The following is a 26,038-nucleotide window of genomic DNA, read 5'->3' as shown; positions in this document are numbered from 1 at the left end:
CATGAAATTGCTCTGCCCGCCAGGTGAGCGGGTACAGTCTGCCAATGGAAGCAGGGCTGTCCGTGTGCTGTCAACCAAATGTCATCTGCGTGCTCCTCTCACAAGAGAAAAGTGGTGTTTGCCATTACATTAAAATGATGACAGAAGCAACTTAGTACTGAGTAGCCGGACAACTAAGCCCTTGTTTTCTCTATTTAGAAAGACCATTAATCATCTTTTAACATCGTTGAAAATGAAAATCTCTCCTCACAGTTTATTCTTTGTAATCTATGAACATATTAACTGTGATTATTCGAAATCGATCTTTTTGCAATACACAAAAAACTTATAAACTAGGATGGGAAAAGTGAGATAGGAAAACATAACAGTCAAAGGCCCACTATATGTCAAATCTCTATAGAGATGGTCAATATATTATCACCGATCATTTTAGTAGATGGGGGTTCTATTATTTAATGCAAATCTGTTCCAGAAAATTATAACTTTTCAAGGGTTATTCCAGTCCACTTTATTGTGGACAAGGCTGAGTCACACAACTCCACAACTTCCCACTGCAAAACATCATAGACCAAAAGTCTAAAAACACACTAATAAGGCTATCTTATGTGGCAGTTGTTTTTTTTTTTTTTACATGGGAGAAGACCACAGTTTGCCTTTTGTGTCTATATAAATGGTTTATGCTTTTCACTCATCATTTTGGAGCACTGTCTTAGTCCCTTGTGTTTTTCTTTGCTGTACAAAGAATAGTGTTGGGAGAAGGAAGTTGTCAAGTGCCATAGACAATGAACTGTTTAAATAGGGGAGGACCTCTGATCCCCAAAAAAGATTTTTCTGCATTGTGTAAAAGTGAATATTTGTTAGTCTGTTTCTTAGAAAACCATGTCTCCTGGTGTTCATTTGTGCAAAATAAATTATTGCGGTATTTCCTGTTTTATTTATTTTTCACTTAACTCTCCTGTCGTTTCACATCACCATTTCCAGCCCTTGTGTGTCTTCCAGTCACATCTCCTCCAATGTTAGTACTTGTGGTTTACTTACTTCTTTAGTTTCTTTTGACCTAACCTTTGTCCAGCCCTTCTGGACTAGTTTGCCTGCACCTCTGTCTGCCTGTGCACCTGAACATGAAAGATGTCTGTATTCTAACACAATATCTAGGTTAATTTAGATTTTTGGCAACTGAGGATGCAGTGTAAGTGCTGAGAGTCATATACATTTTTTTTTTTTAAATCCATGTGGTGCTACTTCACAGAAAAAGACTAAGACCTGCTGAGGTCATATGATTTCCTGCAGGTTTCCGGTACGGCTCAGGCAGTGACAGCAGTGCCTGTTGTGGCTGCCTGCCATGGTGTCTGCAGCCAGGTACTCTTCAGGGAGAGAGGTTAGGGAACGTTACCAAGAAACACTCTTTTCAGAGATATGGTTTAATCAAAGAAATTTCATGGGTTGTACATGTTCAGAAAGTTGTTGACAAATGTACGAAATTACTAGAGCAGATGGAACTGCTTTGAAGGCCATATACAGTGGATTAATTGGATCAATATTATATTATGGTTGTGTGGTGTGAGATCAGCAGCAAGCACCATTGGAAATGAGGACACAGCTATCACTGAATTACTGGGTTCATTTACAAGACCATATAGTCATGATCACCCAACACAAAGCGATGCAGTGGACTGAAAGGAGGAGGAGGGGAAAGGATGGTAATTTTATAGAGGTCAAAGAAAGGTGGGAGAAATGAAGTGTGTAGGAAGGCCCAGGAGAGATGAGACCATTATATCAAGACTTAGATTTGGACACACTGGACTAAACAGTACACTATTCAAATATAAAACAGTAAACATAATACAGGCGTTTGTGACTGTGGGCAAGAAGAAACAGTAGAGCATGTTATACTCAGGAATATGAGGCAGAACCAAAGCGGCTGAGTCAAATCATTTTCCATATTCCCCCCCCCCCCCTTTATATTGTAAATATTAGACATTGTGATTCACACTCCACACCAGTTGGTGGCGGTAATGCAACTGTTCATTGTTTGCTCACCGCCATTAAACCTCAAACAAGAAGACTGTCATCGAGCGTACGGCGAACACACGGAATTGCGGAAGTTGGCGTTGGAAATGTTTGTGTAGTGATGAGGAGCCATTATTATTGTTACATATGTGACAAAAAGACTGACTAGGTACATTTCACCGTATCCTTTTTTTATAGGTGGCTTACTCTGAGAATAAGGAGACAGTATCGCGATGTCGGTCAAAATGAACGCAAGTAAAGGCAAAGACAGCGGCGAAGTTATCAGAAACTACCATAAGCAGGCGTTTGAATATATATCGAAAGCATTAAGGATCGACGAAGATGATACAGGTTTGTTTGCTGCGTTTCTGAGCGATTAGCCGATGTGTTGTGTGTGACAGCTCTTCATAAACACCCCGTCCCCTCTGATGACAGGTGAGAAGGAGGAGGCTGTGCAGTGGTACAAGAGAGGTATTTCTGAGCTTGAAAAGGGTATTGCAGTGGAGATCACGCCACAAGGTAACAAAAAAAACAACAACAAAACACCCAGATGTATATGATGTGCACTGTTGACATGCCTTAGCCCAATTCTCCATGTTTTGTTAGTAGGAGATCGAGAGCGAGCAAAGAGACTTCAAGACAAAATGGTCAACAATCTCACCATGGCAAAAGACAGGCTCGCCCTTTTAGGTAGGTGGCATCTTGGTTGTCTGACATCTTAAAGTCTAGACCACATTAGTGTTGTTCATGTCATACAAACTGGGGATATCAATACTGTCCTTGTTTCACAGAGGCAACACTTGCATCTAAAAGGAGGAATAATCCACAACCAAAACCTGTACCTAAAAGCCAGCCTGCAGTACCTGGTAACATCAGGCCCTCCTCTGCTGTCAGACCTAGATCCACTGATCCAAAGGTGTGTGTGTGTGTGTGTGTGTGTGTGTGTGTGTGTGTGTGGCGCATCTTCTTGTCCAGTTGTATGTTCTTTCAAGATGTCTGCTTCTGCTGAAGTGTATAATGCTTTGGGGATATTTTTGTTCCTGCGAAGGTGACCCCACGAATGTCAAAGGTTCAAAATGGAAAACCTGCAGCGGCGAAACAGCCACCAAAGAGGGATTTGAAAAACTTCAAGAATGTGGACAGCAAACTGGCCAACTTGATTCTGAATGAAATTGTTGACAGGTATTTAAAAGCAATACTGTAACTCTTGTAAATTCTGCCATCATTGACATGTGGAAAAAAAAAAAAGAAAGAAACGTGCTGCAGTTAAAGAAGTTTGCTCTGTTCATTGTAGTGGAGCGTCTGTATCCTTTGGAGACATTGCTGGACAGGATCTGGCCAAGCAAGCATTACAAGAGATTGTGATCCTACCTGCCTTAAGACCAGAGGTGATCACTTATAAAAATTTTGTCCCTGCTATTTCAGATTTTCCTGTTATACTGTTATTCACATGCCATTTGCCTTTTAGCTCTTTACTGGCCTGAGAGCTCCGGCACGTGGTTTGCTTTTATTTGGCCCGCCTGGAAATGGGAAAACCATGCTGGTAAGTTGAGCATTCTTTCCAACACAACAAACCACTTCACTCAGACCAAACTGTGCTTTATCATTTGCCTATAGCTCTTGATAGTCTTGTCTCAGTGATATCGACTGAATCACGGCCTTTTCTTCCTCTTACAAGGCCAGAGCAGTTGCCGCTGAGTCAAATGCAACATTCTTCAACATCAGCGCTGCCAGTTTGACCTCTAAATATGTAAGAAAACACTTTCTCTTTAGGTCTTGACACTACACTAAATTTAGTGTTGTGTGTGTGTGTGTGTGTTTTTTTTAACCTTTCTTGTGATCTCCATCACAGGTGGGAGAAGGTGAAAAGCTTGTACGAGCACTTTTTGCAGTTGCCAGAGAATTACAGCCCTCTGTCATCTTTATCGGTTTGTATGACTCTATTATAGAGTAGATGTGCCCCAAACAGTAATTTACCCCCGGATTTCAGCTCATAAAGAGACCTCTCAATTTTTATTTGACACTCAGATGAAGTGGACAGCTTGCTTTGTGAAAGGAGGGAGGGAGAAAATGATGCCTCTCGTCGACTAAAAACTGAGTTCCTCATTGAGTTTGATGGGGTAAGTGCAGCCTCTGAAATCTGATAATGAACCATCTTTGAGGTGTGTAAGTCACTTATTTCATAGAGCACTGGTGGTGTTTTCACAACAGTACCTCTTGGTTTTAGGTGCAGTCAGGGGGGGATGAAAGGGTCCTCGTAATGGGCGCAACCAACAGGCCTCAGGAGCTCGATGAAGCAGTACTGAGGTATATTATACCATCCTACATGCATAGTAGTAACAATACAGTCATTGTTTTTTGTTTTGTTTTTTTATACAAGGTTACCACCATTTTCCTCTTGTTTCTATCTACAGGCGCTTTGCAAAGAGAGTCTATGTGGGATTGCCAGATGAGCAGGTATTTACTGTAGAGGATTTAATACATTACAGTCTTTTGTTAGCTTCGAAATGTGATCTTTCCCTATTTTTATCCCATTTCATTAAGTTATATTATGTAACTCTTGTTCCTCCAGACAAGATTCACACTGATGAAAAATCTTTTGGGAAAGCATGGGAATCCACTGAGCAAAAATGAGCTGTCCAGTCTTGCAAAGTGAGTTCATATTTACACACCACACAGCCTTTACAAAGTCATTTTAATGTGACTTTGCATTAATTCCTGGATATGCAACTTGACAGACTGACTGCAGGATACTCAGGAAGTGATTTGACCTCATTAGCCAAAGATGCTGCACTCGGGCCGATTAGAGGTACGATCTATTTGTCACATTATTGTATTGATCATGTACTCATACTTTGGCCTCCATGATGGGCTCGATCGGATTGATTTTTATTGTGAAATCTCTCACAGAGTTGGGACCAGACCAAGTCCGGTATATGGCTGCTAATGAGGTGAGATAATGCCGATAAATTACTCGCAATATTGCAGATATATCTCCTTTATACTCATTTACCATTATTTAATTGTGTTATCCATATAATTATGCTCTTGTGTTCATTCACAGATGCGTAACATAAAGATGAAAGACTTTGAGGATTCCCTGAAGCGCATCAAGCCCAGTGTTAACCCAGCTACTCTTAGCATGTATACTAAATGGAACAAAGATTTTGGTGACACAACAGCTTTTTGAACTTTATTGTTCATCGACTATTTAAAAAAACAAACGAACAAAAAAAACACTGAAAATAAATCAATAAGTGGATTCCTATCTTTTATATGGGAAAGGATTAGGGTCGCACGAAAAGAAAATTTTCACGTCCCAATTTGGGACCAATAAATTAAATTTTTCGAACCCTTTGTCGGTTGGTAAAGCCTTATGGATATAATGTATAAATATTATGACATTTGAAAGCATTATGGGTAAATTTCCTCTTTTCTGGAAAGGCTTTGCTAATACGTTTCTTTACTGTATTATTGAACTCCTAAAACACTGTCTTTCTACTTGAAATTACATTATTTATTCTCAAGAATGTCCTGCAAAATTTCCAAATCATCTTTCTCTTGCCTCAAGAGGGCAGCAAGTTTCTGTAAATCCTGACATAACCTCACCGGTTTAGATTACTTCACACATCCATTCATTACCTGATGTAATGACTTGTTGATGGTATTGATCACCAAGTGCTCTCTGTACTTGTACACATGCAAGAGTGACAATAATTGGGAGAATATTTGCCATATGGTGCTTTTGTATTATAAAGGTTTTTCCATTTGCACTCCTTGTTTGTAGATACAAAAACTTGTATTTGAAAGTTGGAACTAATTATTTTTACCTCATTTTTTTTTCAGAAATAATTATGACATTTAGTTAAAAGTATTTCATTGAGCAGAAGTAATGATCTCCCAGTTTCCTCATGCATCAATAAATGAACTCATTAAAGTGTACACTTAATGGCTGCTTTTATTGCTATTCCCATAAAATAATATTGGTAAGGGTTGTCGCTTTGAGGTATCCCAGAAAAGAAAGAAGAAAAGCTCTATGAGTATATTCTCATTTGCTTTTGATAAAGACAAACACATACAAGATAAACATTTTTTTAGAGAGAAAAAGAAAGTTCCAAAACACATATTTCCTAATTTACATCTGGGACAGACCTGGGAAGACTTGGTGTTTCTCTGACTCGTTCACTCTTGTAGGCAGATGGTGCTGCAGTGTGGGTTTTGCATTTCATGTGCACTTCCTGTGGCTTCAAGTTGAAGATTTATTTATTTATTTTTTTTTTTAAGAGTTATTTAGCCTGCAACCACAGATGTGTGTAATGCAATAAATTGCTATTAATGAAAATAAAGGCTGTGTTCTGCTGTGTTGACTGTCAAGTTGAATGATGGATTAAATTAAGTTTGAAGTTTTGAGTATGTCATGGTCGTGAGGGTTGGGGTTAGTCAGAGCCTCGGGGAAAAAAGTCACAGCGTTGATAAGTGAAGTTACATTATGCAGCACTATGGTCAAGGTCGGAGACTCAGCTCGGACAGGGGTCACCAGCTGTCGGGGCATGGGTAATTCAAGCTTAGTGAATGCTTCTGGTCAGTCATTCATCTTTATTTCAGTGCACTAAAAAATTTCACTGAAATTCCACCTCTTCTCCAAAGGCCCTTCCTATGGTCAGCTGGTGGTGTTGCCTGTGGTTTATGTGGCCCAGCAGCTGCATCATCTGTTCCTACAGATGTTTACAGACTCTGCAGATGCAAACATTTTCTGCAATTAAAGTTTTTCAAGCTTGTCCTCCAAGCTTGAAGTTATCACGAGAATAAATAAAGAAAAAAGTCTCTATCCCGGAGCTGCAACCACACCTAGGACTACTCTCTTTCCCTCAGGGGAGAGATGTTGGCTGGAGTGTGTTTTTTAACTTGTCACGACTGAAGAGTCTCTTTCATGACGCCAGACAGGAATGGAGAGTGTTAGGGGTTAGGGTTTAGTCATCACCTTTTTTTTCTCTGTTTGCTCCTGACTGAACGCATCCTGCACAGTCAACAAATGGTCTTTATGACAGGCCATTTATTTAGTCATGTTATTTTCCCACCTTTCACCTTACATGTCTGAGTATAAAATATGTGCCTACAGGTGGTAAAGTGAACTAATCACCTCATATCAGCATTCCTACAAGCAATTTCTTTTAATACAACCTGTAATTACAGTCAAGATTACTTATCATATGTACACAATGTGCATTAAATTTTATAACTGACAGAAGACAGTATTATTGAGGTGGTTCAAACCTTGTTTTTGATTGACAGCTTCCCTTTTTGGTTGCGTGTCAGAGTCCTGCACCTCCACAGTGGCTCATTGATGCTCTGACCACTACATCCACTCAAGGGAAAACAGAATAGGTGATCATTTGATACCTCCAGTGAAATAGCCCGCCCTGTAGAGAGTAAAATAATAGTCAACACAGTGAAGACCTCTCACTGACTGAGCAAACAGTCTGTGAGTGTTTCTTCAAGTGGCCCATTATGAAAACAGTATGTGGATGAGAGGGTTTTGTTATACTGAGCGCACGTGTCTCACTTTAAGGCTGCAGGGATTATTCTTTGAGTTTGTGGAGGTATTAATTGTAAACTGGATATAATTTGTGAGTTGTTCTACCTTACAGTGTTACATTAGATGGTAAAAGACCAAAAGACACTGCACTGACTGTGTGCAGCACCATGTTGGAGATTGGCTCTGCAGCTTAAGTATTTTTAAGAAAAGCCTGATTGTAAATTGTTGAGCTGGTGGAAAGGGATTTCCTTCAAAATTTGGGATTTGGCCCTTTTATCACCCTTGGTTTAAATATGTTATTCAGGGCTTACACAGTGGAAAGCCTTCAGGGTTGAGTTGGGTCCACTTTCCAGCACTGGCTGCTACTGTTCCACTGGCCTGCACACCCAGTACATAAGTTCATTTACCATGGGAGTGTTATCTTTCTCTCTCATGGGAGGCAAGAAGCCAAGTCTAATCATGTATCCAATGGCAACATCTGTCTTTTATGAGCAAATTTATTTTTCTTACTCACTGTTTATTTAGGGTGTGTGTATCAGTGGGTGTGTGTGAGTGGAAAAAATGGGGTGTTGGTATTCATATATGTACATATATATGTATGTGAACATGGGCTTGTTGCTGGATCAGCCTCAGCTTTGAGGAAGGTTTATAGGAATAGTTCAGTGTTTTGGAAAATAAGCTCTTTCGCTTTCTTGCCAAGAGTTTGACAAGAACATCATTACCACTGTCATGTCTGTTCAGTAAATATGACGCTACAGCCAGCAGCCGGTTAGATTAGCTCAGTATAGAGCCTGTATCCTGAGGGAAACAGCTAGCCTGGCTCTGTCCAAAGGTAACACTGTAAAACAACATGTTGTTGTTTCATTTCATTTTTGGGGGGTTTTCCCATCTTAATGCTAAACAAAGGATGGTTAACTGTACAGACATGAGAGTGTAGTCAATCTTCTCATTCAGCTTTTCCCCAAAAGTATCACACAGCTCTTTGTCTAAAATCATTGACATCATCATATTCCTGAGGAAGTTAGCAGACTCTCATTACTTTTTTTTTTATCACTTAATCAGTGGGCTTTAGTTAGTGCTCTTAGCTAGTGCTACATAATTTTAAATCGAAATGATGGTCAGATGTGAGACGTGTAAGCAATGGGAATTGTGAAAGTATGCCATCCACTCTCAGCTCACGAGGCAATCTAGTGAAGCTAAAATGAGAGTAGTATACATGCATCTGGCTCATGAGGAGCCCCGAGGAGATGTTTGTTTTTGCTTCCTATTTGTATTCGTGGAAAGCGTTTACGGTAACCACCTGACTGTTAAATTTTCATTCTAGCAGAGAGATAGGTCTGTGGTAAGGTCAGTAATAGCTGGTCTTACAGCTTCACTATCTAATTTGGGAGGCCAACACCTTTTTCACAAGGTGTAGGAAGGAAACAGCTTGCGGAAAAGCAGCAGTTTTAAAAAAGGTTGTAGCATGTATGTAGATGATTGATCAACAGAGGGATAAGGTTGCTTGAGCCCATGGGGGATTTTGGATAAAGTGGGGCTTTTTTTCTCTTTAAATGCTCTTTGCAGATTTATCTTATGTCTGCATGCCTTGAAATGAACCAAGTTAAGCTCATGTATTTCTCTCCCATTGTAGCCTGCAGCCACAAAGCTGTAAAAGACAGAGGTGGACAGAGGAGAGTGAACTCTGTCAAGCCTGCACATGACCTGCAAAGCCATTCATCTCAGTTACCTCCTTGAGGTTACAGGAGCCAAGCCCTTGTCTTTGACTTCATAGATATTGTGCAGATGTATTAGACTTGACATCAGTCAATTCAGTTCATCAACATGTCTCTAAAAACGTCTCACATCTGGATGGCCCTCTAGACAAAACATCACATATGATTTGCGTAAAAAACTAAATAAGGCAACATGCATCTATTAATGGAGGAGAACATTGATGGGCAAATATCCTCCTTAGATGATGCTCAGGATACATATTGAATTTGGACTGAGGTGTACATGTTAGGACGTGGTCTTGATGCGGGGAGGGGTAGAGAGACGATGCTGAGGGGAATGGTGCGCTGTCAGGGTGAGCTGCAGGCTGCCCCGCGGTGCATTCCTTCAACTCATGTGCAGCCAAAACACTTGATGAAAAGTGAAAGTGCAGTGAGGACTGAGTTTTCACAAGAATAATGTCTGTCTGTTTGTCATTCTGCTTCCCCACTAACCTTGTCCTCCCCTTTTTATCTCTTTTTTGCCCTTCCCTTGGGTCATTCATGTGAGGACAAGAGTGGTGGTTAAGCTCCACCTCTGACCCCGGTCAGGTTCACTGTGCAGACAACCGGCCCATTCCTGTCTCACACTTCTTGATTAGTGTAAACCCTGCCCTTAGAGTCCAGGATTACATTTAATACTTCAAAAAAGGTGATCGGATGATGATCATATTATATATTATATTATAGGTGGTGTTTGTCATAGCCTTTGTTATAGTCACTTGGCAGGTGTGTTCAACTGACAGTGATGATGACCTTCAGTTGCACTTTTAGTGAACTCACACAGGACAGTGCCAAGAGTCCCAAATTATCACCTCTTTATAGCCATGTCCACTTAAAGCACTAAAAGGCCAGACTGTGAGAACATGCTCACAAAAACAGTGCTAAAATGCCACCGTTTAGCAGGTAATGCTCACCATGTTCGCCATCTGAGTTAACAGTGACATTCGCTAATGATCACTAAACACAAAGTAAGGCTAAAATGTTATCACTGCAGGTATTCATAAATCAAATGATTGGACAAATTGAAATGTTGGCCTGATGATAGCACTAGATGAAAAGGATCATCAAAGTCATTAGAATTTATTGTGTAGATGTATTTATTAGTGTATATTTGGTATACTTTTGTTGTATATTTCCATAGATGTTTTATTCTATAGATGTTTATTTTTCTGCTGTGGTAAATGAATTTCCCAGTTGTGGGATAAATAAAGTTTATCTAATCTAATCTAATCTAATCTAATCTAATCTAATCTAATCTAATCTAATCTAATGTCAAGATATTTCACTGAAAACCAAAAATATCAACCTTATGAAGGCACACGAGGAAAGATCAGGGCCTCTAGGGACCATGAATGCCTCTATAAAACCTCATGTGAATCAATATTTAATAGTCACTGACTCAATAGTTGTCAATCAGGACCACAGTAGTGGACCAACCAACTGATGTTGCCGTCCCTAGAGCCGCAAAGCTACCATGGCTAAAAACTGAACCTGATCACACCAAACTGACTGAGCTGGAACAGAAGCACCATCAATAAACAAATCTGCTCTTCTTGACAAAATAATATCTTGAGATCCTTGCTAATGTGTTTCTAAGTCTATAAACTTAGGATCACAAAACACGCACAGCTGCTCTTATCAAAACACGCTTTTGTATGTGGTGGGATAGGTATGTGTACAAAGATGAAAGCAATTAAATGTAGGTCTTTTGAATATAATTTGCTGTGGCAGGTATTGAGAGCGTTAAGCACACATTTAAAACACACATTCCTGCCTTGGTATTAGCAATAGACCTGAAAGGACTAAAGCAGTTTGCAGAGTCACAGGTTTGCAGATCTGAACATGTTGACGTGCACTCTGTAAGCCTCCTTCAGCGACTTGAATAAAACATACTGTACTTAGGGAGCTTATTTATACATGTGAAATGTGCAATACAACTTCGCTTCAATGAAATTAACATCAATAAAACCTTAAGAACAAAGACACAGAAGCTCAGACTTTTAACACTGTGTATTCCCTCTGATAGAAGCCAATTTTAATGTCACTGGAAGATGTCATTTGTCCCTGTTTATCTTGTTATGAAGCTTTTGATCCATTTTTGTGGAAAATCAAAATCTATCAAAGACGTCCTGATGAAATGACTTTACTGGGAGGTTTAGTTCCATCAGGATGTTTCAAAACAGATTTTCTTGGCCACACGCCCAGGAACAGGCCCGGAGCTCTTTCATCTCTCTGTGTCCTACAGCATCTCGCAGGGTCTCACAGCACTACTCACGACATAACACACACATCACACAATTTGTGGTGTTTTGTAAATCTTTACTTTGTGGTATCCTGTTGCATTTCGTGGCTCTCACTTGAAGTTATTAAGACGATTCTCTTGGGGTCAACATTCATGACTTACACATGCAAACATATTTATATTCCTGGCCCCACTGCTTTGAAGAACTTGTATTACCAGGACTGGCTGCCATAATAGAAAGTCTTACTGCTGGATCATACTGTGATGTAGCCGGGGCCTTGAAGCTGTTCTTGTTCCCTAGGAGCGCCCAGTCAAGGAGCAGACCTTGACCTCTGTCACATGACCTGTAAAACAGAGGTCTCCTTATTCACAGCACACGACCATGATGAGTCTGCTGGGGGGATGGGTCGGGCAAGGGGGTGTCACTTTGAGGATGGTGTTTTGGAAATCCATCACATCAACTTACATGGTGATTTTCTGAGAAACACTGAATTTCTCCTGCGCTGCATATGTCAGGGAGAAAACTGAACACATACTGTATGTCACTGAACAGAAATGTACGAGCACTGACTCACAGGAAAAGCTGCATCTGGAAATTACTTTCAAATTGATGCCATTTGAGAAATTACCTCATACAGAGCAGGAAGAAAACCTGGGCCAGTAAATGACTGCAGTGATTATTAGATGCTTCAGATGGAGATTTTGAGATATCATAGGGTAGCACAGCACCAAGGGTTATAAAGTTTAATGTGCACCATTGCAGCATCCTGTGTAAATCACTGTATAATTTACAGTAGAGTGTTATTAATTAACTGCTGCAATGCAACCGGCGCTGCTACTGATAACTGACATCATATTGCACAGCCATCCAAGCTTGGAAGCCACAAAACGTGTTATTACAGCATTAAAAAACATGGAAGAGGGAACGCTTGTGTCATGTGTGGCTATTTTCTGTGATAATTAGATTAGATTAGATTGGATTTGATTAACTTTATTAATGAAGATATTTTTAACACCTTTAACAATGTGACAGTTTGAATAGGCGTCGCTTGCAGTGATGAACAACCTGAGATTCATCACCAGAATCTACAGCTGGCTTCATGGAGCTACATAGAGTCTTTCAGCTCATTGTTTGAACCTCTCTCACTGCTCTCACAGTGTTGCAAATAGCGAAAAAGCTCCAAACCCTTTCTACATCAACTGCTCAGCACGAAACAGCAGACACAGTTTGTATGTAGCTGGTGAACATAGTGGAGCATTTAGCAGCTAAAGAGTCAGATATTTCCCTCAGGAGTGGCAAGAGACAAAAAAAAGAACTATAAGAGAGCTAATATTCGCTAGGTGTCCAGAAGCATGACTCCAAACGGATGATAATGTTACTCAGTAAGTGGCCTAAATTCAGTTATTGCAGGTTTAAGAAGCTGCAGCAGCTAATTGCCCTCTATTGCACCCAGGCTCAAGCTGTTAGCATGCTGCTATCACTCTTTCACATGTGCAATGCTAGGAGAAACAAAGAGAATAAGTTGCTAACCTATGATCAGATTAGTGTGATGTAATATCAGGAAGCGTTATTTATGGGACATGTCACCGGCATCCTCAAAGGATGAGTAAATTTATTGTTTCATTCCTCACTCTCCTTTTATCACTCAGATTTATGGCAGTCCAGGTTTTTATGTGGTGTTGCTTCTCTGATTAATGAGACAGGTAAATTTTTGCTGCATTTCAAAACAGACTGTAATGAGAGACGGTTAGACAGATTTTAATTGAGATAGGGGGGATCAGCACAGTGTCTGTTTTTATCTATTGGCTCAGCTGTTGTATGAAGCACACACACTGTTAACATACACTACCATGTGACTGGTATTTTAAGTGGAAGCCCAGATCTTGCCAGGTGTTCTGCAGCTGGACGTTGAACGGCTGAGTGAGTCACTATACGGACTGTCTGGTATGTTGTCCAGGTGGTCAGGGAAACCCTTCAATTTAAGTGAGAGCAGGCCTCAGAAGGTTGAACTCCCACACATAGAGCTGAGTTGGCGAGAAAAGACTTTGACTCTGGGCATCTGTCCATCTCTGTGCATCATGCGCATTTTTAACTTGTTTTTAAGGACATACAACATGAGCAAGGACATACTGAAAAGTAATCTTACATCCATGTTTAAACACATTTTCATGACTAAAGCTTTAAGACATCTAGTAAGTATTGTATATAGTATGTGATACTCCATAAAGCCAGTCACAATGTGAACAGCTAGTGCTGCAGCCTTGAATGCACTTTTTCTGCACTGGTCTGTATCCCTCTACTATCTATCTCTGTCACTGCAATGACCTATTTTATCCAGGGGGATCAGTAGAGCTTTGTGAAATCAATAAACAGTAGGCAACATGTATTGGGTTTTCCATGATGCGGCACAATGGCCTCATGATTTGTATGTCCTGATTTTCATTTGCTAGACGATTAAAACGTAGAAAAGTCTGACATTTTGGGATATAAGCTCATTCATTTCCTTGGTGAAGGTTACATGAGAAGATATTTCTCTCATGCCTGTGTAAATATGAAGCTATCTTAGCTTAGGATAAAGACTGGAAACAGAGGGAAACAGCTAGCCTGAGTTGCTTCGAGGACGAAATAAATCTGCCAACCAGCACCTCTTAAGTTCACAAATTAACACATTATATGTCATTTATTTAATCTTTACAAAAAAGTGCAAAATCAACGACATATGAGGGGGTTTTGTGCCACACTATATCTTGGCTGGGAATAATAACTTTGTTGAGGGTCCACTGATTGTCTGGCAACTATTTATCTTAGGACAGTGCTAAGATGACTGTTTCCACTCTTTATGCTAAGCTAATAAGCTAACCAGCTGCTGGCAATAGATTCATATTTACCAAAAAGATATAAAAGTTCTCAGAAAGAAAGTGTATTAGTATGTCTCCTAAAATGTTGAGCTATTGCTTTAAATCACCTGTTGTTATGAGTAGCAACCTGTGTTAATCAGGGATTTGCTGCCTGACATCTAAAGCATGCAGGGATATGTGCATGATAAGTGCAATGCATCATTCAATGGACTTTCCAGTAGCATGAGTGAGGGGATTCAGTTGGTCTAGTGCATTCACATTTCATAATGTTCTACATCCCTGAAACATTTAAAACTACATCTGAAATTCAATAACTGATAACCAAGGGCTTTAAAGGGGCCTTGAAGGGGCCACATTCAGCCAGCGGGCAGCAGGTCATTTTAAAAGTTGCCTTCTTCCTTCTTAATGAGGCCCAAACAAGCATGTGTCACGGGTCATCAGGAGTAGTGAGAGAGTGTTATCGTTAAGGATAACAAGTTTTTGCCGAGGGAGAGGATGATGGCGCAGCCCACTAACCTCCTGTCACACTCGGGTCACCTCACCGACCCTGATAGTGTGTCAGGACAGCACATAACATCTTTGCTGTTAATGGGGTCACGCTTTTTTAAGGGGATTTGAAATGCTCGTTTGATGTGACTTTGATCCTGACTGACAGTTTCAAGCTTGTTTACTCCTTTCCACCATCGGCAGAGACGCCCCCATGTGTTGCAACACATCAGGTTGGGGGACAGGTGGACTTCCCTCGAGATGTCCAAAGAGAGCTGCAGTGTGATAGGTTGTCAGTTTGTCAGGCTCCTGCAGCTGTAGCTTCTCAGAGGAGCAAGGTCACTAATCTCCTCAGTCCCCGGAAGGCCTGAGGAGTATATCCAGGGTCCAGTGTCAGAGCACAAACCTTTCACTCAAACCAAAGAGGCCAGAGCTAAGAGCTATCTATACTCTCCCAACTGTGCCAAACAGTGCTTTAAGGCTGCCAGCTACTTCAGGTAAGCTCCACTGGAAGCAAAAGCCACAGACTAGACATCAGACAGTTGGCCAGGCAGAAAGGGTGTCAATTTAAAGATCCTTGGAAATCCTTGGAAGGTGTGAGTGTGCTTTAGTTTGCCCTTGCAAACGATCAATTTTTTCTGCATCCGATTGTGTCCATATCCCAACAGGATGTAGTGTTTTATTTGCGGATTTTACATTTCCGCATCTATATTTTGGCAAAATATCTCCTCATGTCAAGACTGATGTGCAGACCCCTGCGGGAAAGGTGTGTATTCAACCCTAAATGAGACCTACTTACATAAGTTACCTGCTTAAACAAACACACTCTGGAGGAGAAATTGCAAAGTGGACCCAGTGCCCAAATAAATGTTTGCAAGTGGTTCTGAGCCAAAGATCTTGAGCCACAAAACCAATCCACATCGCTCGACACAGAGGCTGTGTTCATTTGCTTTTAAATGCATACTGAACCATTCATCTTCTGTTCCTATGGGGTTTATTATAAGGTATTATCCAAAAAGCATTTCAAACAACAGTGCAGCCCCTTTCTCCTGAATATAATAGTTGCAGATAAGACCAGTAATATAAAGTGCTCTTTTCCTGTGAGCAATTTCATAAAGCTCAACTGGACAGAAAAACTAAAGCTCTGTAACGCCGCGCACTTGCTTTTAAATAATTATATTTAAGCAACAATCTCTGTGACTGCAAGCTTTCCTTGTCAAGGCACAGAACTGTTTTGGTGCAAGAGGGAAGAGGAAAAACAGTCCAGTCTTTGTACCTGTGGTAAAGTCACTGCATGAACTGTGGGCTTCACTGAGGGATTTCAGAAAACTTTGCCTCACGAGGAACATTTCACAAGTCCAAGAGCTGTACCACGAATCTGTGGAGTGGAGTTATCACACTGTCCTGGTCTTACTTGACAATGTTGGTGTTTAATATCCATCTCATTCAAATTATATCTGCAGACCCATCAGCTCACAGGAATGTGGAGTTTTCCTGTGGACCTCCAATGTGCTATGATGTATCATCAAGCTTACACAGTAACATGAAAGGTTGTCCTGTGGTGAATAACAATGAATTCCTCACTATTGTGAACTGATAGCCCAAAGAGTTTCAAACCCTTTGAGAATGAGGTGTGAACATGTTGTAGGCAGGCAGCGGTGGTTTATAGAGTTTTGTTACTGGACCTTTGCCGTGTTCACCTGTCGGCCAGCTGGACGTTCCTTGTTGAAATTAGCTTCCCTGTTTATAAAAATGAGCAAAAAGTTGATGAGTGTATTGTTAACGTTCACCAGCTATTTCCGGAACAGCATACTAAAAGCCAGATTCATGTCAAATTTCCTGTAGACAACTGTGGACTAAGTTGGCTGACATTCTGTGTCTTTCAATAGCTGTAATGGCTACAAGGAGGCATAGAAAAATGCATTGCTGTGAGAGACGTCCTTTACCAAAATCATGCACAGATTGACCCAAAAAATGACAGGCAAGCCATTTACCTCCACACTGTGTAGAGCCTTCATACAAGTGGTCCCTGTGCCTCTCGCTCAGTGACAGGGAGAGAGAAAGTGTGTAGACCTTTTTTAAAGCAGATTCTGTATTGGTCTCTTGACCTGGTGTATGTCCTCTGTGAAGAGAGGCTTTGTTGCCCTCAGACAGCTCGTAGCCTTTAACACACACCTCCATAATAGTATCTGTGTCTGTGATTTTCCATTTGGAAAATTGTGAGCTTTTGACCTCACATCCCAGACTTCACTTGACACAGAGAGAGAGTGCGAGAGAGAGAGAGAGAGAGAAGGAAAGTGTAATCATCATAAGCCTAATGATACAGTGGCCTACTGTGGCTGCACCGTGATCGCCAAGCTTCACACACATACATGCCAAAGCATACGAGCAAGAACTAAGCCAATCTTGATGTCTTCCTGTAATGTGTTGACACCTGAGCGTTGTACAGTGTGCAGTACACGTCACTGCTTTACACTTAGCTGAGCAAACCTCATAATGTAAAAATGTGTAAGGCTGCATTTTCTCATGTCGGCTCGTCACAGACCTGCTGAATGCAGGTTCTTATCTGGCCTTCGACCAGTTAGCTTAGCCGCAGTGTAATCTCAGTAGTAGCTGTCCTCAACACTGACAGCACGACAAACGCTGCTCGCGTGCTGCCAAACAGTCTAATCTCCTAACTTTCTCTGTGAGATGATGGCATGCCAGATTCCTGTAGGTATGAAGACCATTCATGAAAATTACATTAACAACAATTTCAAGACTTTGCATTACAAACAATAAAACCTGTCATGCAGCGAAGACTAACACCTCAACATCTGGCACTATCGCTTGTGAGCAGCGTCATTGTACCGTGACGTTTCTGCATGATGCCTCCCACAACCATTATCACATTATTTTGCTTTAACCAGAAGACTCATACCACAGAGGCATCAGAAAACCTCTGTGTCACTGTGGGCAGCACACACAGGGCTCACTGCTGAGCCGAACCTGCGTTATGTGGCGTCTCTGGGATGAAGGTGGGGGTGAGCGATGACTGGGTTCAGTGTTTGCTGCTGGACGGGTGACAGTTGAGGTCAGGGGTTCACTTTTCCCTCAGCTTCGTCTCTCTCTTTCCCTCTCTCTCTCTCTCTCTCTCCGGACTGGCTTTCAGAGGCTGAAAGAAAGGGCTTGATGAGGAGGACTCGGAAGCACAGAGGCATCTGGCAGCAGGAGCAACCCTTCCCTCCACATCCTGAGGGCCAGCAGAGCGGCTCTGTGGCAGCCAGAGGAGAGAAACAAGGTGCACACTGTGATCTAAACACAGACTGAGGGGGGCGGTTCGGGTTACCCCTTCAGTAGGTGTGTTGCCACAGAAAAGCTCACTGTGAAGAGGAGAGGGATGGAGGAAGGGGGGTGTTGTGCTAGTGTACATTTACACAGAACAAAAGGATTATAATTAATAAAATTGTATCAACATGTGTTGCCACAATTCCCATAAACCCTCCTATTTCTTAGTTGGCCTTCTTTGTTCCTGCGTGTTCTACTGTAAATCATATTGGACACTGTAAAAGTGCCAGATGCTCTCACACTGGCATCAGAGCACAGTGAAAATGTCAGTGCACACATTAGGTCACTAACTTAATTATACTTAATATGATACCTCTGGCCTCAGTGTGCAGTTAGACGAATGAGCTTTGCATTGAAGCTAAGTGCAGTCAGGACTGAAGTAATCACCTGCATGACCTTTTCTAAATGGAAGTGATTAGTGAAAACTAGAACATGTCTCTGGAGAGGAGGTGCCGGCTCACTGTCATTGGTGCAGGAGTTATGTTCAAAGTACAAAGGGATATTTTTTGAACGGCTAGGATGATGTAAATTGTTGCCAGACCATATATAGTACAGCAACACTGCACACATGCTTCCATAATTTTTGTGTGAATCCTGTATTGAAACAGGTAGTCTCATTGAGATCGGGATCTTTTTTTCAAGAGAGACCTGAGTGAAAAAAAAACATATAAAGTTTAAGCACAGATCCAGATAATTCACAGACATAGATTATATTTTTTTACATTAAGAAAAGTGTTTGCAAGTGTGATTGCTATTACATAAGTACAACCTTTTAAAATGTTCCAGTGAAATAAGAGAATGAAACTTAGTGACATATTTAGTAGTGTAGTAGTTGTTTTGGACTGTGCCGAGAGCCCTATGGTGTCTTCATATGAGATGAGTCGTATAGGACATTATTTAATTTGAGCTAAATGAAACCCCTGCAAAAATGATTTCCATTAGCTGACTGGACATTTCCCTGTTGGTTAGGATTTCCACCCAAAATCTCTATCTGCTTAGTTGTTAAGAAATAGATAGGATTACAGCTGCAATCATTTGGACAGTGAGTTGTGGGGTATTAGTGACTGTGTCTAAGCTGGATTTAACATGAAGTGACCGGTCATCCCTACTGGTGTAACAGGAGTGTCTGTCGAGAGCCGAAGAGAGCAGAGCCACTGTAGACGACAGCAAGGATTCATGCATCGAAACTCAGGCCATGGAAATAACATTGAAGGGTTTTCCTCTGAAGGTTGTGAATATTCCATGGAGGAATAATAACCTCAGTACTCTGCATACAGACCCTCCTCTGTCCGAACAAGGAGAGACTATCATTGGAGTCTACCTGTTAGTGTTGGGTAAGTCGACCATCATATACTGGACTGCAGTAAAACTTGAATTGTAGGGTCGGAGTGTTGCATTTTCATAATTTTACTATACTTTGGAGGAGAAATATTGTAGTGCACACATGGGAATATAAGGAATAACGTCTGAATTCTCCTTGAGAATGACCATGTCAAAAACATTATAACATCCATTTATACCACTGCAAACGGTGGAATGCCATACTGTACATGGTCTACTGACAAAATACTTGAAATAGTGCCCCTCAAAATTGTTCTGACTTCCAAAACTCTGTAGTGAAAAATAACAATACACCCTCGGAAATGAATTTGTCCTTTAAATCCCTAAGGTCAAATAGTAACAGGAAAAAGTCACACATTGTTTAAGTCTTGTCAACAAAAACAGCTGTTGTTCCTCCTGTTTCCAAAGGCCAGTCCACCGCTCACTCAGACAGTTTGGTTTGTGTTGGCGACACTGTTTCTCTGTCGGCCCAATGCAGTCGTGGGAATCAGTCAGTAACACACACTGAGTTATAAAAGGGGAAGGTATTCTCTTGGCTTATTGCCACTGTTATCTAACTCCAGAGAAAGATGATTTAACTCTGAACTTACTCTATTCTAGTCTCTGTACTATTATTATTACATTTTGCCCAGTACTTTAGCAGCTAGCACAATGATCAAGATCAGGAACCAGCAACAGTACAACCCAACACCTTATAACACTCTGTAATTTAAAATGCTTTTCTCTTCTCTACTATATTCTACTCTACCACTCACCTGTACTGCTCACCTCTGCTCTACTGTGCTACTCTAATCTTCTCTACTGCTGAACTGTGCTGCACTCTCCTCTACTACACTCCACTCTGTTAACTTTACTATACCATCCACAATACTATCTGCTCTGTACTACTATACTATACTATACTATACTATACTATACTATACTATACTATACTATACTATACTGTACTATACTATACTATACTATACTATACTATACTATACTATACTATACTGTACTATACTGTACTATACTGTACTATACTATACTATACTTTACTATACTTTACTATACTATACTATACTGTACTATACTGTACTATACTGTACTATACTGTAATATACTATACTAAACTTTACTATACTGTACTATACTATACTATACTATACTGTACTATACTGTACTATACTATACTATACTTTACTATACTTTACTATACTATACTTTACTATACTGTACTATACTGTACTATACTATACTATACTATACTGTACTTTACTATACTATACTATACTATACTATACTATACTATGCTATACTTTACTATACTTTACTATACTATACTATACTATACTTTACTATACTATACTATACTATACTTTACTAAATGACACTATATGATAGATTCCACTCGTGAATACTAAACTTTAAAATGATGTGGTTCACACTGCTACAATCTACTATACTATACTTACTCTTATAGCACTACTATTACTAACATAACATAACATAAGATGACATCTCTGCTGATATGAAATGTGTGGTCTGTGTGTATGTCTCTCCATAGGATGGCTGTCCTGGTTTGGAAACAGTTTGGTGATGTTTGTGCTGTACAGACAGCGAGCCTCACTTCAGCCAACAGACTTCCTCACTTTAAATCTTGCCATCTCTGATGCCAGTATCTCAGTATTCGGCTACTCCAGAGGGATCCTAGAAATATTCAATATCTTCAAGGATGATGGATATTTGATCACCTGGATCTGGACCTGCCAGGTAAAAGCCACACCAAGACAATACTTGATGTAAAAGAATTTCATTTAAAAGAGTCATTTGTTTACTTTTTAATAATATTGTATATATCCTATCACATTTCCCACCAAATCTTAAACTGTGGTACAATTTGCAGCATTAATAATTAATCAAATCCCAGTAATGTTGGTTTGAAAAGGTTTGAAAGTGATGACGGTGCAGAGTTGCAAAAAACATGCATGTAGCTATGCATCTGCTCTCTTTGGCCAATCCCAATTACTGAAGTACTTTAAAAGAATCTGTGGAAGTCTCACAGTAAAGTGAGTATGCGTGTGAATGTGTATCTGCAAGGGATTATGCTGGAAGCCATGTGGGCTGGAGGTTAAATCTATAATAAGATTACCACTGTGGAGGCCTTTAAATGGGAGAAACTAGCAGCGTGGCACCTGTCAACATCCAAACAGGAATCAAATGAGAGCTGCAGGTCAGAAATTTGTTGCATTATTTAATCAGATGCTCATATGTTGCTGATTTATAACATATAATTTGCATTAAATTCAAAGATGAGCTATTGTGTGTAATTCCTAAGATGTACTGTTCATTTCTGTTTTCCTCCTCCTGCAGCCTCATCTTGAAATGAAATAGTTGTCATACTTGAGCTTGGAATTCATCCAGGGTATTTTTCTTGCTCAAGGTTAGCTGTGGTGGAAACCGTGATATCCGTGCTGCAGTCAGTGAACTCTCTGAGGAATCATGCGAAAACAAGCTGGTGTAACCAAAACACTTTCAGTCTCAGAAGCGAAACCCCAAAATCTGAGCGGTCGAGACACTGTAAACGGAGCTCTGCCGCTCTTAGACTTCAGTACACCAACTGAGGTGATCTCATCTCTCAGACATCCAATCTCAGGTGAAGGAGAGATATTGGGATAGCAGTACGTCCCTCTCATTTCACCTTCTTCTGAGAGAGGGAGGGAAGTAAATGAGGGAAAAGTGAGAAATGACAGAAATAGAGGAGGGAAGGAAAAGAAAGGTGAAGGAGACAGGCATGTGAGAAGCATTAGCAGATTACCACACAGAGCATGATGGGACACGAACAGTTGCAAGTTGGGCCAGATCCTGGTGTTTTGCACCCTATGGGACAGGATATTATTGAATATGATAGAGCCTTATGCAACCCTTTGATGTTGCAAAGGGGAATACAGAAAGAGAACTGCCAAACCAGTGTACAAGGTGTATAAATATACTCTTCTTCTTTTCTGATGCTTGTTCAAAATCCACGTCCTTTTCTGTGAGCCAAGCCAGAGGCAGAGGTGAAACACTATTCTGCAAGATGAGCCGTGAAGATCAAATCACATCATTTCAAAAAAGTCGTCGTCTTTTTGTGCCTAGTCCTAAATTCTTATGAGAACAGAAAATGTACGATAGACGAGTGCTGAATTCAAAATCATATTGATCTAGACATTGGCAGTCCAGTAATCTGCCAAATGTGAGGGCGAAAAAACGTGATGAGTGACAGTAATAGGATTAAGGACTAAGGAAGCTCAAGAAAGTAATCAGTGAGAGACCTTAAGTGATGCATGTCACCTGGAAACGGCACAGCAGGGAGCTGGGTGTCACACAGTTGGAGCCAGAATGAAACAAAGCAGTATAATTCCCTTTAAGGAGAGCTGGTATTAAAAGCTTGTCTTCCCAAATAATGAACTGAATGCTAAAAGGCTTCCTGGTTTAACGTATTAGGCAGTCATTCAAAGTAAAATCTATCAACAGCTTTAGTGAGTTTCCATTTTAATGCAAGTTTTGTTTTTTAAATAAAGGGAAATGCTTTTGGGCAGGAACATATTGGCCAGAAGGCAGGAAGAGCTCTCCATCTCGTCTCTATCTGATAAAGTCCAAGGCAAAGCAAACGGAACAGACAAAGGTCTGGAACAATTAGGCAGGCAATCAATACACACCCTGAGGCTTGATTGACATTTTAAAGAAGTCACGTCATGATTCACCACTCTCTCTCTCTCATTCCTTCTCTCTCTCTCTCTGTCTGCTTCCAGGTAGACGGCTTCTTCACGCTGCTCTTCGGCCTCGCGAGCATCAACACCTTGACCGTTATCAGCGTCACCAGATACATAAAGGGATGCCACCCAAACAAAGGTCAGACCGAACCCCCGTGAATTCAAGTGAGAGAACATAAAGCAAACGTCAGACCAGCGTTTCTGCCTTCCTCACATTCCAGCAGCTCTTATCTGACAGAAAAAAGTGTGTTTTTCAGTGCTAATGAAACCTTATTACTGACTTCAGCTGTGGAAATAACTACCACTTGTCTCCAGCAATTTCATTTACATTTCACCAACATGTCATTAAGTTAATTTGAGGTGACATTTTCTATTTTGGGTGCAACAGGGATGTCTTAATTATATGGAAATTAGGTTGAGCAACTGTGTCTGTTGTCAGTGTGTGAGAAGAATGTTTACCATGTTTGTGGTTTTTCATAAAACACAAACTATATAAAGCTGTGTAGGTTGTTTTTTTTACATTGGCAGTTAAACATGAACATCGGTGGGACGTGGGGTATCATTAACTGTTGCAACTACTGCAGATGGCAACAGATATTGATCCACATGCAGAAGAAATTGCTGTGTTGGTTTTAGGTCCAAATTAAATTAATTAAGGCCAGTAAAACCTTCAGGTTAACCAGTGCAGGTAAAGCAATACTAAGGTAAAGCAGCTAGTAACCCATAGCAACAAAGGTATTGTATACTGGCTGTCATCCTTGTACAGCACGTAGTGTATGTTATATTGACATAAGATATGCCAGCAGTCCTTGGAAATAGAGCAGACTGACTGATTTTTTTTTTTTTCGTGCCGTGAACACAAAGCTATGTGTGCTTTGTCAATAGAGGTTCTTTTCAGTCACAGAAGTTCTCAAAGGCTGTCAATATAAGAAAAGACCTCATTGTTCAATGAATGTCACAGTCTTGACATTCATAACAAGTCAAGAATGCTGGATCTTTAAGTGCCTCTCACTTTTTCTGTCCCGTGTTTGCCAAAGTCAGAACACTTAACCTTTTTAAAGTGAAGACAATCAAACAGCTGTTTCAGGAATATGGGAATATTATATTGTATTCATGTTCCTTGTTGTGTGTTCATGCAGCTTTCTGCATCAGCATAAACACCATCGCTGTGTCACTCATCTGCATTTGGACTGGAGCGATGTTTTGGTCTGCTGCTCCACTGCTGGGCTGGGGCAGCTACACAGGTCTGTTCTCAAACACTGACCAAATAGAGGACAGAAGAAGAAGACTTACAGCTTTTGGTCTGACTTCTGTGTCTTCTCTTCCTTAGATCGAGGTTACGGCACCTGCGAGGTGGACTGGTCCAAAGCCAATTACTCCACCATCTACAAGTCCTACATCATCTCCATCCTCATCTTTTGCTTTTTCATCCCTGTGATGATCATGCTCTTCTCCTACGTCTCCATCATCAAGACAGTGAAAAGCACTAATGCCATGTCAGCTGACGGTTTCCTCACCACCCGCCAAAGGAAGGTGGAGAGAGATGTCACAAGGGTAGGCGACTAGGAGAGAAAAAAGTTGATTTCTGAGGTTGTTATTGGAAAGACTTGATTGTAAAAGTAAAATGAGACCTAATGCCACTCCTAACAAGTGTTCCCTCATGTTCCTCTCTAGATTTCCATTGTAATCTGCACTGCTTTCATCATGGCCTGGTCGCCATATGCAGTGGTGTCTATGTGGTCGGCCTGGGGCTTCCATGTGCCAAGCACAACCAGCATCATCACCCGTCTCTTCGCCAAGTCTGCCAGCTTCTACAACCCGCTCATCTACTTCGGCATGAGCTCCAAATTCCGCCAGGACATCTCTGTGCTGCTGCCGTGCACGAGAGAGCGCAGGGAGGTGGTGCGTCTGCAGCACTTTAAAAACATCAAACCCAAGGCCGAGGCCACGCCCTCACCCGCAGCACTTCCAGTGAAGAAGCTGGAGGCGAAATACGCAGTGGGAGAGCTGAACAAATCGAATCCTGACAGTGACTCAGGGGTCAACAGCCCCCCTCAGACCCCTCCATCCAACACACAGGGGGTCTTCCACATCAATGTGCCCTCACACATCGAGACATCAGAGTACTGGTGTGACAGGCTATGAGGACTGTTCCCATACTGGAATTACAAGGGGAGATTGAGAGTATTTTTGTATTTTTTGGTCTTACCCATGTTAATGAACTTTTCGTGTGACCTGTGTTAATAAATTATTTTCTGTTTCACATGTGTTGAAAAGAGTTTTCATTTCCAGCTCTTACAAAGACTCATACAATCCGAATTAGTAACGGCAACATACTGTATAGTGTGGAGCAGTGCGATGTCTGAATCTTGTCAGAGTGTATCTAGCTGATGAAATGTGCAGTCAGTGATGTAGCGAGACTAGAGATTCACAATAACATCTGGAAATGCTGAAATGTCCTTGACTCAGCTGAAGCGTGTGATGGCACAGATTTCTGCCATTTCCCCTGCTGCCCATGAGAGCGCTCATGCCATCAGATCTCCCGCATATCCCACATTGGCAGACTGTAGAAATGGGTCATTTTACATCTTCATCCATCAGGCTGGTCAGTGAAAAGCAGGCAGGAGCAGTGGCAGCGAGGCAGCTTTATTTTTTTTTACTGAAAACTGTGAAAACTCTTCCATCAGTTCATGGGTGTGCTAAATCAGGGCAACTTTTCTCTCTCGACAAGCTTTCAGGCTAAGGGCAC

The 26,038-nt window shown here is 41.0% G+C and overlaps 2 protein-coding genes across 3 annotated transcripts; both read left to right on the top strand.

Moving 5' to 3' along the window:
- Positions 1-2,071: 2,071 nt before the first annotated feature.
- On the top strand, positions 2,072-5,952 carry spast (spastin). 2 transcript variants are annotated; one of them, XM_023411594.2, is made up of 16 exons: positions 2,072-2,361; positions 2,446-2,529; positions 2,620-2,700; positions 2,802-2,926; positions 3,059-3,192; positions 3,305-3,398; positions 3,479-3,553; positions 3,689-3,760; positions 3,863-3,938; positions 4,039-4,130; positions 4,238-4,317; positions 4,425-4,467; positions 4,583-4,662; positions 4,749-4,819; positions 4,921-4,961; positions 5,075-5,952. In XM_023411594.2, exons 1-16 carry the CDS (start codon positions 2,244-2,246, stop codon positions 5,198-5,200), a joined length of 1,392 nt encoding a protein of 463 aa, XP_023267362.1. In that variant the 5' UTR covers positions 2,072-2,243; the 3' UTR covers positions 5,201-5,952. The 2 variants fall into 2 exon arrangements, with proteins under 2 accessions (XP_023267362.1, XP_023267361.1); XM_023411593.2 differs by having other exon boundaries at positions 2,617-2,700.
- Positions 5,953-19,360: 13,408 nt separating this feature from the next.
- Positions 19,361-25,552, top strand: LOC111658923 (opsin-5-like). Its single transcript, XM_023411640.2, has 6 exons — positions 19,361-19,548; positions 21,102-21,307; positions 23,329-23,428; positions 24,429-24,533; positions 24,620-24,843; positions 24,964-25,552. The coding sequence occupies exons 1-6, from the start codon at positions 19,410-19,412 to the stop codon at positions 25,432-25,434; spliced, it is 1,245 nt and encodes a 414-aa protein (XP_023267408.1). The 5' UTR covers positions 19,361-19,409; the 3' UTR covers positions 25,435-25,552.
- Positions 25,553-26,038: the final 486 nt, after the last annotated feature.

Source organism: Seriola lalandi, unplaced genomic scaffold (assembly GCF_002814215.2).
Source record: "Seriola lalandi dorsalis isolate HSWRI2012SDOR001 ecotype SW California unplaced genomic scaffold, Sedor1 jcf7180002054470, whole genome shotgun sequence".
NCBI lineage: Eukaryota > Metazoa > Chordata > Actinopteri > Carangiformes > Carangidae > Seriola > Seriola lalandi.
This window is presented reverse-complemented; position numbering and strand designations above follow the sequence as displayed.

Coding starts and splice junctions, on each gene's coding strand:
- spast (XM_023411593.2), top strand. CDS start 2,244: ATGTCGGTCAAAATGAACGCAAGTAAAGGCAAAGACAGCGGCGAAGTT. Junction 2,530..2,616: donor AGTGGAGATCACGCCACAAG/GTAACAAAAAAA, acceptor ATGTTTTGTTAG/TAGGAGATCGAGAGCGAGCA. Junction 2,927..3,058: donor CTAGATCCACTGATCCAAAG/GTGTGTGTGTGT, acceptor GTTCCTGCGAAG/GTGACCCCACGAATGTCAAA.
- LOC111658923 (XM_023411640.2), top strand. CDS start 19,410: ATGGAAATAACATTGAAGGGTTTTCCTCTGAAGGTTGTGAATATTCCA. Junction 19,549..21,101: donor AGTCTACCTGTTAGTGTTGG/GTAAGTCGACCA, acceptor GTCTCTCCATAG/GATGGCTGTCCTGGTTTGGA. Junction 21,308..23,328: donor CCTGGATCTGGACCTGCCAG/GTAAAAGCCACA, acceptor GTCTGCTTCCAG/GTAGACGGCTTCTTCACGCT.